At 40.2% G+C, this 18,944-nt stretch overlaps 1 protein-coding gene across 1 annotated transcript in view; it reads left to right on the top strand.

Annotated features, from left to right (window-relative positions):
- LOC105225830 (protein serrate) overlaps nucleotides 1-18,944 on the top strand; it is a 72,411-nt gene that overhangs the window by 21,982 nt on the left and 31,485 nt on the right. Inside the window, exons 4-5 of the mRNA XM_049448922.1 lie at nucleotides 6,644-6,698; nucleotides 8,022-8,337. Coding sequence (XP_049304879.1) covers nucleotides 6,644-6,698; nucleotides 8,022-8,337 — 371 coding nt within the window. The remainder of the gene's footprint in view (nucleotides 1-6,643; nucleotides 6,699-8,021; nucleotides 8,338-18,944) is intronic.

Here is an 18,944-nt window from a genome sequence, read left to right as displayed (position 1 = left end):
AACAAGGCGTGACATATGTGTGTCTTTAAGACGATTTATTTATGTGCGTTGCGCATGCGCTGCATTTCTTGCAGCTCAAAGCCAAGACTCGTTGGCTTGCCAAAAGCAAATACAGTCATTACTTTCAAGTACGATTTTCATTTGTTTCTTTAACTTTTTCCACGCCACTTCAGCACTACGTTCTTTTGCGTTTGCGCTTGCGGTTTTGTTGTCATTTGTTGTTTGTGCTCTCTTTGGGCGGCACGCCTTTGGCTTGCAAATTGCATCATTAACATTTAGCATTAAACTTTGCATGTGTGCTTTACAATCGAAATTCGTGTTTTCGTCATTTCATTTCATTATTCGTTTCATTTAATTCCACAACAACACCCATTTAATTTAACTTAACTTTAAGCGGCTCTTTGTTTCGTATTTTATGTGATCGCTTTATGCCTGGAATTAATTGCGATTTAAATGCGTGTGAGTGAGTTTTTGAAATCGTTGAGAAAAATAATGAAATTTGGTGGAAAAGCAATCACCTTAGTCATCGGCACCAACAACAATTAGAAGTGTGCGGGGAGCGCAGCGCCTTTGCTTGTGTTGCTATAAATTCTGTTTATGTTCACTTTTTAATTGGCGCTGACTTGTGGACACGCCCACCGATCGCTTTTTAATGTGATTCGTTTCAATTTCGTTAATTTTTTTCAAAATCGATTTCGGTTGCCAAACAAACGCTCGTTTGCCGCATTATTCGAACATTAATTCGGAATCGTTTAACTACCAAAATGCAACGCCTTAACGACCCGAAGAATGAGATTGTAATCTTCGTTTAATTTACATTTACAACTTTGGGAAATTTGCATTTCATGACCCGCTCGCTCGTTAAATCATTCGCTTATGGGATGAGTATTCCGAGCGACTTACAAGCGTTTCGGTGTTGACGCCTAAACAAACAAATTCTTCCCAACGGCTGGTTGACTCTTGCAGCGACCCATCAAGTGAGGTGCTGAGTTTCCTGTGCTGTAGAACACATGTTGATCGGCATAAACTACAAAATCATGCTGTACATCACACTTACATACAAACACATGTTTAAGTATTTGTGGCCTGGTATCTGTTGCTGGTGTTGCTTGATGGTGGCGTTACACGAATGTGATAACAAGCTTGTAGTGCAGCCCACTCAAATGTGCCGAATTTTATGGTTCGCCGTTCAACTACATTTGATTAGAGCAGGGGGCAGAAGAAGAAGAGCATACAATAAATTTTTGGAGAGTTATAAGGTTCCCAAACGCTGGTGATTGCTTACAAGCTGCACAATTAAATGATTTGAATTTTTCGTTCGTCTTCTGATTGCACCGCATGTTTAACGAAATTGTTATAGAAACCTATTTTATGCGTTCGAAAGCGTCATTGTTGGAAGACGCCTGCGCTGGTGTCTGCCTGCACCGATTGGTTGGGCCAACAGTATCAGTAACGGATGATTGATGATGTGCGCTCTCATGTAAAGGCAATCAAAAATTTTGTGTGGTCATGACAAATGTTGACAGTGTTGTTGTTGGCCAGCATTGGTAAAGTTATGCGCGTATGTGTAGCTCGGCGAGGTGTTGACTTTTTAACAACCTGATAAATTACTTGTTAAGGCGAGGCTTTGTGAATCTTGTGAAAAATGTATAAAACAAAAAAACATAAAAGTGTTTGCAACAAGCATGGAAAAAAGTTATTGTTTATTAATATTCATAAAATTATGAAGCGAAATTAAATTATAATTATGGAGTTGGAATTAAATCAAATTAATATTACTAATAACTTATATAACTTATATATATATAGTCAATCAAAATAGAAAGATACTACAAAACTGACATTCGGAATATTTCTAAAAAAAATTCGCTACAGAAACTAATATTCTTTATTAAGCGAGACTTATCTCTTACTAAGGATAGTTTATGTTAATCTGGTAGGCCAACAAGCCACGCATAGACCTGCTTGGTCCTTTGCGACACCAGATGGAGCTAACTTGCTAATTCCAAGAGGACCCCAGATGCCCTTTGCGCAGTCTTCACCATTCGGTGGAAGTGCACAGTGATGCTTCATTGTTTCCCTGGTGCCCTGCTCTAGGCATTTCCTGCAGTCTCGATCTGTCAGCCCCATCTATCGGGCATGTGCCGCCACCAAACAGTTACCAGTTTATATTCCGATCATGTTCTTACAGTTTCTTCTATCGAGTGCCAATAGGATACTTCCGAGCTTTCCAGGATACTTCTGGTCAATATGCGATACGAGGCTTTATACTCTTGTAACTTGCAAGTATCAAAGGGTTAAACGAAAAACATAACTATTACGAAATTGTGTGCCTGTGCAGCTCGACCACCAAGCACCCAGCCATGCATAAGATATAAAGAAATCATAATTTTTAACTGTTTTTGCAAATAGAAATATGTATGATTTGCCTTACAACATTGGCTTATGCTCATTTATCTTAAGCTATTCATTTATGCCCACTCTTCAATGCTTATAATGCGCAGAAAATGCTTGCGCTACACCTAGAGAATATCTGTGCATTGCTGCAGTTGAAAATTTTACCACGTCAAATCGCGAAGCCTGACCAAGTGACCCAAACTGTCAGCCACAGATACTGCCAGCGCGTCCAAAACTGCGCGAACGAGGAACTAATGAAACGTCAAATGTGTCAACGACAACAGCAAAAGTGTCACACAAACAATATCAAACAACCACAGTAATATAAACAACATCAACTACAGCAACAACAAGCAAAAAACATACAACAGACAAGTGCTTGATTTATTACGCTTTCAAAAAATCACTCACCAATCAAGAGGAGCGGCGGGGGGACACGCCAGCAGCCGGAGAAAACGCGATTGCATCAGTTGCACACATAATAAGTAATAACTTATATACCACAGCCATGTATATACATACAAGCGCAGCGCATCGACTTTTCGCAAAGCAGGCCGCTGGCGGAGAGTTGCGGAGCGGCTGGCGTGGCCTGGCGTGTCGCCATCACTGCACATGACACGATCGTAATCGTAACTAATTTAATTGCCGATTGATGCAAACCACTTGTGGCGCGTTATGTTGCCGCAGCGTAGAAACGATGTTGGCACGACGACGTCAGCGGCTGTTGCAAACGTGGCAGTGTTGCACTTGCCACAACCTCGTTGTCATCATCGTCGTTGACGCTGACGTTGTCGTTGTCGTTGTTGTCATTGCAATATGAACGGAACACGCGTCTCGCCGCCCAATTACACGAACCAGCGGCAATAACTACTTCCAGATATACGAGTATGCTTGCAGGCAGCCTGAAGGCTGAAGGTAGAAAAATACACAAAGGCCGCTAAATTAGGAGAAAAGAAAGCAATCAGAACCTTGCCGCGCACCCAAAAGCAAGTCACAGCCGCCGCCGACTATGCGTACTCACACAGCACAGCTGTATGCGATTATTATGCGCACGAAGTGCATATCAGCATTTCTCTAAGCGGCCCCTCCGGCGTTTTATAGTAATTTTTCAAATCCGCTCAAATCCCATTTACTTAGGATTCGCTACGTGGATCACTTTCGAAGCGCGCATACCACTTCCCTGGCCATCGAAGCGACTTCAGCGATTTCAGCGACTTTGGACGTCTCACGAGCCACAGTCAAATGGATACCCGCCTGTCGCATAGACCGCCAGACATTCCTCCGCGGCAGTAATCTGCCTTCAAATCCACTGGCTGACTGTCAGCGCCACCGCGCCGCACACCGCCAGCCCACTCGGCGTGGCTTAGCCGCCAGTTTGACTGGACTTAAATGAGAGTTTCCTGGCATCCAGCTGCGCGACGTTGTTGAAATTTAATTGCTTTGGCTGTGCATAATCTTCGTGTGCAATTCGTCGTCAACAAAGTACCTACACTGTCAGCCACACGTACACACGCACATATGCGCGGATATGTATGCAGATGCCGTCAACGCAGCACGCATTATGATCAGCATTCAAACAAAAAAAAACAACGGCATCGGCGCCCGTCATTGCTCGCATGGGAGAGGTTCTGCCGGCATATCCGCAGCATTGCTGTCGTGGCAGTTGTGGTTGTGACGGCGACGTCTGCGTTGGCTGTCGCACGGCTGTAAAATGTCTATATGACAACTTAGACAACAAGTCTCCTTGCCACCCGCTAACCTCGCCGCCGTCTACGGGCAACTATTTGGCAGTGATCTTCATCATCATTATTAAATTTTTTGTGATTTTTCCGTTTATCATCGCTTTCCAATTCTAGTTTGCTTTGAACCTGCAAGTTTTCGCTCGATTGCCGAAGAATGTTTTACATATTTTATCGCGATTTCGACGAGCCAAAAGTGTGGTTAGACAAATATTACTACAAGCGCTCAATTGTATTGCTCTCTGTTGTTCTGTCTTGTACTAGTTTTATGTACTCGACCGGGTTTTTGCACTACAAGCAGGTGTGGCAACATTAAAATTGGCCGTGTTCATGCTTTTTAATGTTACTAAATTGTTGGTGAGCATAGATTTTTATAGATACGATTCTGCTAATACTAATGTATGTATGGTATATAATTATTAAAAAAAAGTGTTTAAGCTGTGAACGATTTTTTAACAGCGCACTGAAATGTGAGCTGTAGCTTATGCTTTTCAAATAGGTTGACATTTTTACAATTACTGATTATGCAATAGTAATGTAAAACTGTTGAAATTCGCCAAGAAATAATAGAGATTAAAATATAATTATTTTTTTAACCTTGTACTTTGCGACTTATCGAAATTTTGAAGCATTGCAAACTTGATGAAAAATGTTGTCGAATCTCTCCGTGATATAATATTGCAGCTTGCTCTCAAAACTTGCAAGATAAAAGCCGGTAAAGTGCTTTTCACCAAAATCGAATGTCAGTAGCACATAAGTATATCTGACAGATTGTCCGACATTTTTGATAAAAAGTTGGCAAAAGGAACTGTGTTCCACATATTTGGTGGCAGCTTGAATAGTTCTGGTCCGGCTTGGATAGTTTTTGGACATCAGGTGGCACACCTCAAATGCAATATTTGTGTCAAGTTTTCTCCCAATACATTGATTCCTGATTTGTACACTGGAAAGTGGAAGAATAAGATTTGGGAAGTAGGTGTGGCCGTAGTCCGAATGTGCCTATTTTCATACCATAATGTATGAATGTTAGGATAATATTACGTACCGAATTAGGTTGAAATCGCTCGAGTACCTCGAACCAGATATAGGATTTCACTTAAATGTGCCTGGCGATCATTCATTTGATACCGCTTGGGCGTGATAGTGGTCCGATTACGCCCAACTCCGAACACGTCTTATTTTTTGCCAGCAGCAAGCCAAGTTTATTACATTATCTCTTATAAAGTCTATTCAAAGTTATTTGAAAGTCTCTTACGGGGTTACATGTGTTTACTGGTTTCAAAAAATTTAATTTTTTTATTATCTTTTTAAATTCTGCAACACCTCTAGAGTATTATTTCAAATTTTCAAGTTGATCCGAGTAATAGTTTTGGAGATACAGCCTTGAGAACTTGTGCGATCGAGGGTAGCTGGGCTAAGTGCGTCATCTTTAAACGCATTTTTCTTGAAACTGTGTTTTTGAAGTTGAAATTTGCACAGGCCTCTTTGAGATACTTGTATAATTCTTAAAAACTTGGAGGGATTGAAAAAAAAATGTCTCGAAATTTAAATTTTTTTATAAAAATATCTGCCAAAAATAAAATTTTGAGAGTCTTTCCTTCGTTCAAGTTATAAGTTAAGGTTTTAACTAAAACACATATTTTTCACTTGAGATGATCCTGTTACCAGTTATCCCGCCAACATGGGCACATCTTTTTTCCGAAGGGTCAACGGAAACAGCGTCGCAATGGCCGAGCCTTAAATTTTTTTTTTAATTTCTTTATTATTAGTGTATGTTTGTAACAATAAAATATCTAATTTTTTATATGATAAAAAAGTTGTTGAAAAAAGGCTGTAGTTTACCCGAGGAAACCCATGTAACCCCTTAAAAGAAATTTTTATAAGAATGGAAAAGCTTTCTTCATTTCATTATAAAATTTCTAATCAAATCAATCAGAATTACTTTAATGCAATAACAAAATGTTAAATAAGTGCACATCAACACAGATTAAATATTTATCAGGACTTTCTACAATAAGTGCTACATATTTTGAGTCTTATTGAAAACCTACAATTAAATATTTAAGTCAACCCGCCGCGCTTGAGACCTAAACCCTCCGCAAGTTCTGAAAATAAAAACTCCCTTACATTGCCAATGATTTCGCGCAGACACAAATACCTGTGTAAATGCCAATTAACGTCACTTACCACTTACAGTTGGCTACTGTATCTGCGCCTGCGCGAACAATGAAAAGCGGAGAGAAACCGCTGCAAATAATTCCAACTTAACGCCAAAGTAGTCGGCGAAAACATGAAAATGTGGCTGAAACAAACAGCAAATTGACAAAATAATTTAACCTCGTTTAACCCAGTGCAAGCTGCCTGGATGCTCTTGTAAAACACACACACACACACACACATAAAAGCTTTTATGCGCTTTTACATTCACTCATTCGTGGCTCGTTTAATTTAATTTCTGTTTTATTTGTTTTCTCTAATTTTTGCCTTTTTTGTCATTTCACTTGCAGAAATCGTTTACGCTGATATTGCAGGCGTTGGATATGTACAACACATCGTACCCAGGTAATTATGCGCAAACTATTTAAATGCCACCAAGGCACCGAGGCACCAAAGCAACAGCGGCACCGCGGTTTACCCCAACGCTGGCGAGCGGCGTTTGTGACAATGCGATTAGCCAGCGAAAACAAGCGGCTAAATGGTTCACAAACAATCCAAAAAAAAAGCACCACCGTCAACAACAACAACTTAACAGCAGAAATAGTTAAAGCCAAAAGCGCCACTGCCGGCGATGGCATTCAAGTTGGTGGCGGTGTTGCTGATTGTGGCGGAATGGCGGCAATAAAAGCCGCAAGCTCTCGCCTGGGCTGGTGCTGACGCCTTTTGTTGCTATTATTGTCATTGTTGTTGCTATGGAATTGTCGCAGTGCGAGGCGTCATTTGGGAGTTTTAATTAGACAACTTTGCCCACTGCGCGCGTTCGCGCCGGTGACAATTCTCCAAATGACTGAACAACAACAGCAAACGGCCAGCAATAAAACCTTACAAAGTGTCTTGAGTTCGACATGAAATTTACAACAACAGTAATAGCAACAAAACGGAATATATTAAGTACTACTCTAGAAAATAGCTTGACTATTGAATTAGTAAAAAAAACAACAACAGTAATAAACCCATATATCCCGTATAAAAAATGTTGCCTACCTGCCCGGGAAGTGCTGAAAGCAGAAAAAACAGAAGACTTAAGCAACGAACTTGCTGACAGCTGACTTGAGACCAACACATTTTCTACATTTCATTACATTTCGCTTCAATGTTTTTATTTTGCTTTCTCTCTCTTCTTTTTTTCCATGTACAATGCGCCGAATTGTTGTTGTCGCCATCGTTGTTGCTGTCGCTATGTTCTGCGTCTCATTTCAATACGAATGTCGGCGCGGCTGTTGTTTGGTTGGGTGGCTGGCGTGCTCATTGTTGCTGTTGTTTGTGTGTGTTTGGGCTGGCAATTCACCAAAATGCACCTTTGGCTGCCTTCTAATGTGTTTTCGCCGCCGACATTGTTGTTGCTACGTATGTAACTTTACTTGAACTTGCACCATTGTCGCCGCGGACCGTTCAATCGTTGATTCACACAACAACAACAACGAATAACTGTGTGAAATGCAAAAAAATGTTTGGAAAACAACAATAAACTTCAACTATTTGTTGCACTGCCAACAACAACAACAAACCACAACCGAAAACGCTGCAACCGAAAACCGAAACAACGAACCAACGAAAAAATCAACAAACAACATTGTAATGGAACCGCAACCGAACAACCACCACAACAACAACAACAAACTGTGTACAACATACGACCATGCCACACAATGGCTCATCAAATCATAGACTCGGAGAGGTTAATTGAAGAAACAGCATTTTCGGGCGTGATCCTACCATCGCCCGAATGGAAGACATTGGATCACATCGGCAAGAATGCTCGCATTACATATCGGGTCAGAGTGCAATGCGCCGTTACGTATTACAACACGACGTGTACGACTTTCTGTCGCCCGCGCGACGATCAGTTCGGCCACTACACCTGCGGCGTGGAGGGGCAAAAGCTCTGCCTGCCCGGCTGGCAGGGCATCAACTGCGAGGAGGCGATTTGCCGGCTCGGCTGCGACCCCACACACGGCAAGTGCGACCAACCCGGCGGCTGCGAGTGAGTATTAAACGCCAGTTGGCTACCATAATTCATATTCTCTATTAAATCTACTTTCATATGCCATAAATATGCATACATACACACATATATATAACTAAATATAAACATACATATAGAGTTGAACTCTGAGCTGGTGTGTTAAGGAGTTAGTTGTGCGTATAAGAAATTGTTAATTGCCACACCGTTATAATTGCAACAAATCGTGCGTGCCGCATGTGGAAAGTGGGTTAGGTGTCTGTGCGACACTATTCTCGCGCTGCTGTTATGTGGTATTATGCGCTATTATGCGTGTTCCGCATGCCTTTTCGCACATCTCTAAATAGCTGAAATGCTTGTATGATCGTTGGTGCTATTTGTAATTTCTTCCCAGCTCTTTGGTGTCAAAGAGATATGGGAAATGTCATCGTGTGATTTATGCTTTTAACTGTTACCGTAACGTTATTTGTATGGGAAAATAGTCGCCTTTTTATTGATATGAATACTTGAAATAGATATCAATGCTTTACAGCTTACATTTCATTATTGAAGCATAAATCCGTTTTACGAAAATGTGGCAATCAGTTTGATTTTAATTGAATTTTTCAAACTTTTGAAAACTCTTAATTAAATGGGCCTTAGGAATAAGATTTCAAAATATATAGTATAAAGTTTAAAATCTTAGAAATCGGTATGATCTTTCTTCTGACCATGTGGGGTAATCTAAATAAAGAATAGAAATAAAATAAAATTAAATTAAATTAAATATAATTAAATTTAATTAAAATAAGACGAAACAATTTCCATATCAAATGGTCACAGGGAGCCAAATCGGCAATCTAAGAAAAAAAACAAGATAATTAAAATACAATTAAATGAAAGGGAGACAAATCGGAGGAACACAATTTTCATATATTAACCCAAATATATTGAAGCGATTAGAGATTTTGAGATTCAGCTATATCTTTTATGCCTCCATGACCTTTACTTGCTCTGTCCACTTGTCCGTAAAGAATGCTTCCCAATACTAGATTCTATTGAACATTTCAAGCAAGCTTTGTTGCTCCATTTGTTTTTATAGTCAAAATCTGCAGACAAACTCTACGACTTAAAGATACAGCTGCCAAACACACATTCAATGACATAGTGGAAGTTAAAGTTCACACTAACAAAACAAAAAGTTTTACCAATCTAGGCAAATTTTTATCGATTGGACCAGTCTAGGTCACATTTGATTGGGTATAACACAAAATAATATAATTTAAATATTGAAACAAGATTTTTTATTTTTTCTGGCATTCAAAACAATTATGGTATATTCTAATTTTAGAGCTTTATTAAATACCTTATGACACTTTTTTTTTAAATACGTAGAATTTTACTGTTTTATTTATCTCTCCCGAACCTTTAAATGGTTACAATTTATACAATTTTTGTGTCTTCATCTTTCTCTCCATTTCGTTAACACCTTTTATTATCTTTCATATTTTATTTTCATTTATGCGACTCTCCTTTTAATAGCCACTTTCAGCCTTGCTTCACCATCTCTTATTTCCAAGCTTAGCCTCCCAACCCTCACTGCGCATTATTTGCGCCATCTTTCACTCCACCGCTTTGCGGAAGGTCATGCATAGTTGCGGAGAAAGAATTATGCCTTTCTAAAGGTAACTTAAGATTTCGGTGCTCTCCAAGATGCACTACAAATAATTGTGATGAAGTCCAATTAATTATAACCTTAGCCACGAAGCAGCGAGTCATCATTTGGGCCTGCAAAGCAATCACTCGCCATAACTGCAACTGGCGTTGCATTGACCATTTGGCCTTTACGGCACAACAACAAGAATTCTGTAGATTAAAAGATGCACCTCCAATCCACTCCACTCCGACGCCATGTGCCATGTGAACGCGTCAAGCCAACAGCACTTTGAGCCACAACTGCCGATTGGAACTCGGTTCTTTCGCAACTTTTGTTATTTCGCTACAAATTTCCAGCAGTTGGCACACACGGGGCAGCGTGGAGGGAAGGGGGTGCTTGGTGGCGTTGGAAAGTACCACCAGAGCGGAATCACGTATTCTGTGTTACACTATTTTCGAGTTTGGCTACAAACGTTGAATCGTGCATGCCACACTAACTGCAACACACCGTCATTCTGCTATTTCAACTATAGACAGTTGCCACAACTAGACAAATGCAATTACAACAAAGCGTGTTTGCGGAAAAAGTGCGATGCCTTCGCATTGCTGCACCTTTCAGCTGGCTGCTGGTGGACTGCTGCGAGTCCTTATGAAGCGCCGACGTGAATGCGGTAGAAGAGCGCACGGCGTTGTTGTAGCTATTGCAGCGTTACTCAATTTTCTTTAATGTTGCAACCTTTTGTTGGCCACAAGTGGACTACAAATGAAAAACCAAATTAAATTCGCTATTAGTGACGTGTTATGGCTGTTGTTGTTGTTGGACGATTTGCTTGCTGAAAGAGGCGGAATGCTCCACCCACTCGGCCGGCGCGCACACGAAACCGATTATTTTTGCAGCACAACGGTGAGTGCAACAGCAACAGCAACAAAAACTAATCACACCGTGCGGGCATCCAGCTGGGCTGCATTATTGCCAATCACAGTCGCAGCCGAGAGCCTGGTGGTGCTGCAGCATTCGCCGGCGTTGAGCAAATTAAAGCACAACAACAACAATTGCAAATCGATGGCAAATAACACGCAAGTGAATGCCAACAACTCGCGGCGAGCGCCGAGCAGCAAATGATCAACAACAATTGTAATAATAACAACAAAAGCAACAACAGTAATTGTAGCAACAACGAAGGTACCGAAGTGGAACGAACCGACGAATTCGTTCGTTATTGTTGAATTTGCGCATGCGCAAGAACAACACCAAAAACATTGAAGCGCGCTATGCAACAACAACAACACACACACACAGGCGGCTTGGGGCGGGATGTGCGCGTCAGCGGCACAAGCAGCAACAACTGAAATATCGACAGCTCCTGTGGCAGCCAATTCCCCGATTCAGCCAAAAACTGCTGGGCGCTTACATTGATGGCCCGTTGAGATGCCCTGCAGCTGCTGTTGCCACCACAGCCACCACTGTGAAACGGCAGCTACAACGGCAGCCGGTAATAAAAAGAAATCGAAATGGCAGCGAGACACATTAGAAAACAACAAAAGTGCACAAAAACATAATGACAACAAAATAAGAGTGAGCAAGGGCTTTGTGCGACTGTGACTGCGCAAACGCCGAAAACAACAGTTAAAACTGCACAACACAACAAATGCCGCACAACACGCGGCAAATAGCACGCCAGGTATGCTAAACGCCGCAGCAACCCTGCGGATCCGCCAATACGCGAATGGAAATGCTGTTGACGCCGTTGTGTGGCAACTTGTTATATTTTTGGTGCTTTTGCTATTGGCATTGTTGTTGCTGCAGCGCTGTCTTGTTCTCACTGTTGTTATTGTTGTTACTGTTATTGCTGCTATTACTATATTAAAGTTGCGATTTGAGCCATGGCAAATCTTTTGATTATTTCCATTTCGATGCTTGTTGTTGTTGGTTGCTGTTTTCGTTTATTGGTTGTTGGTTGCTGTTGTTGGCTGGAGTTTTGACATGAATGGTTTAATTTGTTGCTGTTATTGAGTTAACGGTATTTTGATATTGCTTCCTTCGTTTTACTACCGCTCGTACCTTGATTTCTTTTCAATTATTACTTTCCACTTCGCACATCATTGTTGCAACATGTTGTTGCGTTTCTAATCGGTATCAGAAAAAGTTAATTGCTTCCACTCTTTGCTGCTAAATTCTAATTTTTTTGTTAACTTTAACTATGTATGACCCATTTTTTCGCGAAATTCAGCCAAATTAATTATATTTGCACTGAAATGGATAAACAAAAATTAATTAAATTAAACGTCTTCGATTTACCAACGGGATTTACGGTTGTGCTCAGGTGCTAAGACTATCTACAAGGAAGGATAATGAGGGCAATTAACAAAGAAAATGTTAACTTTGACTGCAAGCTATACTGCTCTTAACAAATACAAAAGATTCTTTGCAGGAGCTTAATTCCGTTCGTGCAGTTTCATGGCACCTATGTGTTATAGTCATCTGTTCTAAATAATTTCTTAGGATAATGCATTATTGCTTTAGACAATAGTTCGCGCCAAGTTTCGAAGAGATGTTTCCTCAAATAAAAAAGTTTTCCATACAAGCACTTTATTCCGATCGTTCAGTTTGTATAGTAGCTACTGCTGTGAGTAAAAACTAGTAAGACTTTCTTCTAATTTTAAAATTCTTAATTTATTTTTCAAAATCTATGTCGTCTCCCTCAAAGTTAGCACCTTTGGCCGAGTCCTTGAAACAGTTGTTAAATTCAATTCCCAGAATGGGCTTCAATGCGCATAGCGATTTATCTTTGACTCAATATGATTTCCCCGGAGCGGTGGCTTGAGTTTGTTGAATAGCCAGAAGTCACACGGAGCCAAATCAAATAAATACGGTGGTTGCGCCACGATACTGGTTGAAAATTTGGCGAAAAACCTACGAAGACTCAATGCATGCTACGGTGCATTATCGTGGTGCAAAAACCAAGTGTTGTCGGCCCTTAATTTTGGCCTCTTTTTACGAATAGTTTCACGCAAACGACCCATAATACATAAATACTATTGTATATTAACAGTTTGGCTGGTCGGAAGGAATTAGGAGTGCTTCACTTCTCCATAATCGAAGATAACATATTTGATTCGATTTTTGACTTGCTTTGACGTGGTTTTCTCGGCTTCGGCTCACCTTTGCCACGATAATCGACAGAGTGATGGTATGTTTCCGGGTCGTAAGCATAGATCTCTCATTGCCAGTAGTAATACGTTTCATGACTTTCTAGCAGTCGGAAAGCATTATTTCACAAATGTTAATGCGATACTGTTTTTCGAAAAAAATTGAGTGATTTTGGAAACAATCGTGCTTTCACTTTTATTGGGCACAAATGATCTGTCAAAATGATATTCACGGATCCTTCGATACTCCAATGATACCAGTAAGAACTCAGACTGTTAATATGAGATTTACAGGCACTAATTCCTTTATTTTATTGACGCGTTGAACATCAGTTGATGTCGATGGCCGTTGGACGTGGTTCGTCGTCAACGCCTTCTCGACCTTCTTTGAATAATTTGTACTAATCAAACACACTTGGTCGCGACAAACAATTATCACAGACGGTTTTTTCCAACCTTCTGAACGTTTCGGCACCAGAAATTTATTTCTGCATACTAAATTTAATAAAACTTTTTTTTTGAATAATTTATAATACCAAACACTAATTATTATTTTGATGTGAGATTCGGCACAGATTTCACTAACAGTCATATCAACCTAGAAAAAATAGTTTGGCTTATGGGTTTTCGGGCGAAATTTAAATTTAAAAGTCTTACCATTTTTTGCTCACAGGAGTATGTGATCCTATATCGGTGGTTCCGAAAAATGAGCAGCTTCTTCGGGAGAAACGATCCTGTGCAAAATTTCAGACCGATATTTCAAAATCTGATTTACTTGTTCGGGTATATACGGACAGGCGTACAGACTGGGTAAGGCTGAATCGACTCAGCTGTCATACTGTCCATTATATACCGACTTTATGTGGATTCGGATGTTCCGAATGTTTGTTGGATGTTAAAAACTTCGTGGCAACCTTAATATACCCTGTTAAATAAGTTCAAGAAAAACCGAATTTTTTTTTCTTTTCGCTATTTATAAAAACCAGAGGCTTGAAAAATATTTTGATGTAAAGGGGGAGGATAGTTTATGGATTCATTTTATCCACTTTCGGCACCAAACTTACTTAGTTTTGGAAATTCATATTAAACACTGAACACTAAATATTTATGAACTGGCTCCAAATACCCAAAAACCTTTATATGTATTACATTAGGATTAGAAACCGTACTGGAACGACTCAACCATTTTTAGTACCATTGGACATTTGTTTTAGAAAATATAATTTCCTATTTTCGTTAAGATGTTTCCCAAATTTACCGTTGTTTTTATATAATTTTATATTACGCAGCGCTTTTAGTTCATCATCTAAGAGCTTGAAAAGTTACAAACGATTTCGACTATTTCTAGGTCACTATTGGTGAAATTTCATCCTGATATTCTGATGTAGTTGCTGTCTGAGTTCGCCCATTTTCTAATAGTACCATTATGGTTGTAAAATAATGTTATGTACCAAAAGTTGTTCAAAATTGTCAAATTCTTGCTGAGATTGCCCTTTCACCACATGAGTAATGCCATGCCAACCTCTTCTAATTGATTCCAGACTTCATCTTCAACACAGTCATGTAATAACGAAAATAGCTAAAAAGCCTACTACTTAAGTCTCGCATACTCACTGGGCAATAACAATAGCTTCAAATATGTACACCACCTTAATGTGCACCAAATCGTAATAAAAAGTAGTTTTACTTGCTAGAAAATAAGTTTCGAAAAAAAAAAGGTTAAACATAAAGTAATTTATGATTTCATTAAAAAATCAATTGATTTATTTAGAGGCTAAATTGTTGTATTCTTAACTAGAAATGTGGCAGCTGCAACAGCGCAAACAACAGCGATCGCGCTGACTTAGCAATCGAATACAAAATATGTATATCTATGTGTATGTGCATGTGGTTGGATGCTCAGCCAACGGCTTTATGTATGAGAAGCACTGGAAACTGGCGCAAAGCTAGTAAACTGTCTACTCCTGCAGAGTTAGGCGCCACATTGTACTTAGACTTAGCCCAGTTGTTGGCATTTCATTATGCTTGCAACAAATGAGCAAATGCACAAATGATGCGGCCGGCAGTCATGCGACGGTGACGGCAACGGCGGCAAGAAAGTGTCTACAATTGCATTGATGGTTGTTGCGATTGTAAGCGGCTTGTCAGCGCTGCAACCGACTCAATATGCGGCAAGCACAATGGCAAACATACACGTGTGTTTGTGTGTGTGTGTGTGTGCGGTGTTGTTGCGGCTGGAATCAGTCGGTCAGCGCCGATTTGTTGCACTTAAATGGCACACAGTCGTGAGTGGTGTGTTCCCTTTTTGATTGCCTACCAAACGGCGGGTCTGCCAGCCTGCAACTGCGAGTCAGCGCGCCGGCGATGAGCGATTGCTGATTGCTAGTTGCTGACGTTAACGATGCTGTTGTTGGTGCGGCGGCAGCAGTAAAGTACCCGCGATGCTGTAGATTTTTTAGAACTAAACAAATGATTTTTAAATGAGTTTACACGGCGCATTTTGCAGCGCATCGCGGTGCCTCGCAGCATCGTGCACGTTACAGAGATTGCGGTCGTTTTTACAGTTGTTGCAGCCGCTGCTGTCGACCGCGGGAGGATGGCTCCGGTGACTGCTTTACAAATTGGGTTTTTATATTTTGGTCAACACCATATAACGGCTGTCATTGTGTTTATTTACCGTTGCCTTTTTATTTTCCTTCGCGACATGTTCGGTTGCAAGTTGTTGCGGAGATTTCAGTGCTGCACGTTTTCGACAACACCTTGGCGAATTTTGAGTAATTATTCTGTAAAGTTGGCAACATAAGTTTGAGTGGTGCCGGTCATTGCAGCCAGTCACATTTTAGCACACATTCAGTGCAAGAATCTGGTATAAAAGGAAAATGGTTATTATAGAGGATTTGCAAGGAATTTAGGTTTATGGAGAAATTCAAACGGCAATTAGTGCAGGTGAGCACCTAAGGGCATCAAATGCAGTGATCGGTCGTGAATTACATATAGGAGAATTTCATAGAAATAACGGTGGTAATTAACAAAAGTGCATACGGTACTCAGATCCGCTTTTTTCTGCCCTATTTTAAAAAATATCAAGGTTTTTCGTTAGATAACTCTTCTTTTGGTTACCTAAAGCTAATGCAGCAATTTTCGTTTGTATTGCCACATACAACATTCCACAGTCTAAGTAAAGCTTGTAGAGTATTTTGTTCTACAAACATCTAAAAACAACTGAAAGGTCCACAAGTTCATTTACATTAGCTCATCACCTCCACCAAATTTGATTCCAATCACCTTCTTTAACCCTATATCAATCGATATTCCATACAAGCCCTCAAATAATTAACAGCTTACTTCTTGATGCTTTAAAACATCCAAACTTTGCTTTCTTTTAATCTGAGCATATTATATATGTATACTATATACCACAAACGAATTTTTCTACTAATTTTGGCTTTAATTGTAACGTACAATTAATTTTTGCTGGCTTCCCAGCTTCGTGTGCCGAGCTTTCGTTAGTACAACTACAGCTATCAGTGCTGCTTTGACCTTCAACACACCTCGGCATTTCAGATTGTGGTAGCAAATAGCAAAAGCCTTAATTGCGCACCTCACTACCACACAGAGACAAGTACACACAAAATGTGCTCACCAACCATCGATAGTAGACCAAGTTGGCCCAACAACAACCACCAACAGCCAACTCATTTAACTAATGGACCCAATAGATCGTCGAAATAAATTGAGTTCATCGCAAAGGTCCAACTAATTTCGTTGTCAGCGATAAGACTGCGGGTGTTTAAGTGGCTAGACTTTAGGAGAATACATGTGTGTGTGTGTGTGTGGGCTGTGCAAACAAAGTATGAACCACCTGGAAGCAATAAAATAGCGGCAGGCAAAAATGAAAACAAAATTTCGAGAAGTAAAACTTAAGTGCTTACTCTCATTGCTGCCGAAGCATTCCCATTGCTGGCCTTCTCGATGACTTAGCCCGAAATGCACAGTTAATCGCGTTGACTCCAGCTGTTATGCCGCAATGTCGAGCAGGCATAGAAAGCGAGCGCTCGCCTATTTTGGGCGCATATTGAGTACGAACTTTTTATTGTTCTGAGAAATTGTTATTAATTGAGTTGTAGCGCGGCGGCGATCTGTACGCCTATCGCTGTACAAGCATCAGTAAGGCGGTAAATCGGTGAAAGGCAAAGCGAAGCGCACACCACTTCAATATCCCAATGTAACTCTGTGCACTTGTGTATGCCTGAACGGCGTGCTCGGTGGCTGCCAGCCTCAAGCAGTACCAGTACCTAAGCCTTCCTAGTGGAGCCCGAAGTATGTGTGTGTGTTTTTGAAACGTCGTGCTTCTGTGTACATATACACGCACACCAAGCCGAGATCGAGCCATTTGTATGGCTGCAGCGCCACAAGTGGAAATGCTTATTAACTTTAGATACTTGGCAGCCACCTTTACAGGATACAAGCAAGCGACTCTAACTGAAAAACGCATCGCTTCTACTATTTTATTTGCTTTTTTTTAAACACTGCATATTTTTTCTAGAATGTAGCCCTATAGTGTTCAACTCATGCTAACAATATTGGCTGCGCTCAATCTGCAAAGCCATTGAACCAGCACATTTTTGCAGTGTTGCACGCATGCGTGTAGCTTCTAATTAACCAAGTAACGATACTTGCCACATTCACGTGCAAAATATATTGACTGATGGTTGCTGTTGATTGGCAAAGCGAAATATAAAGCGGCGCTGCATGCAGCAAGTACTTCAACTGCAGCATGCAGCCATGCCTTTCCTACTCTGCTTTGCGCTGCTGACTTTTCATGTGTTTGCATACACTTTGTTTTCTTATTTCCCATACTCATACCCTTGCCACAAGTGTTTATTTTACAACACTTTTATGGCATAGTTTCTGTGCTTGCTGCGACTACGCCATGGCTGGCACTGAATTGCTGCAAATTTATTTCTCAAACCAATTGGTGTCTAGACAAAGAAACTGTTAGTGCTCAGGTGCTAAATATGTTGGAGTTTTCTATTAAAAGTTATTGAGTCTTCTATTTACCTTTGGACGATTTTATGTTTTTGTTGTTATTTTGTGTATACATTCGGTGTTAATTTTGTGGTTTCGTAGATACTTTTTCATATTTTCTAAAAAAAAAATATTTAGAAGAAGTGTTTTCTGTTGCTTGGGCCTGCGAACCGTTTAAGTGGTCTGGCAAATTAGCACGCAGCTTTCTTTTTTACATACATTGTGGCAAAAAAGTATCCGATTATTGCCAATAAAACGCAAAATATTTAATTATTGATCAAAAGTTATTTAGTCGCCTTCGAAGTATTCTCCGCCAGATGTATTACATTTATGCCAACGAATTCAGCTTCCAGTCCTCGAAATACTTTTCATAAGCACTTTATGGGATGGCTTTCAGCTCCTTCAGCGAATTTTGTTTTATCTCTTCGATCGACTGAAAACGGGTTTCATTCCGATGATTGTTGACTTGTTTGCATGTCAAACTCATAAATCCATGTCTCATCAGCAGTTATAATGCTCTCTATGAATAAGGGATCGGAATTCGCAGGATCGCAGGAGAGACCTTTCTATGACACTATTTTTCACAAAAAAAGTCAGCTTTATCGGAATGAGTCAAGCAAGAACGCGTTTCATAACCGAAATATTTGCCAAAATCATTCCAATGGACTCGCGAAAGATGTGGATGTCTTGTCTCTCTAACACTTGTTTGACGATTTTCAAGTATAATATCTTAAATTGTTTTAATATTTTCATCAGTTGAAGAGGTCGAAGTTCGTTCAGAAGAATTTCTGTAACCAAATTATTACTATATCCCA

The sequence above is a fragment of the Bactrocera dorsalis genome, chromosome 2, assembly GCF_023373825.1.
Source record: "Bactrocera dorsalis isolate Fly_Bdor chromosome 2, ASM2337382v1, whole genome shotgun sequence".
NCBI lineage: Eukaryota > Metazoa > Arthropoda > Insecta > Diptera > Tephritidae > Bactrocera > Bactrocera dorsalis.
The sequence above is the reverse complement of the archived record's forward strand: the minus strand, read 5'-3'. Positions and strand labels throughout refer to the sequence as shown.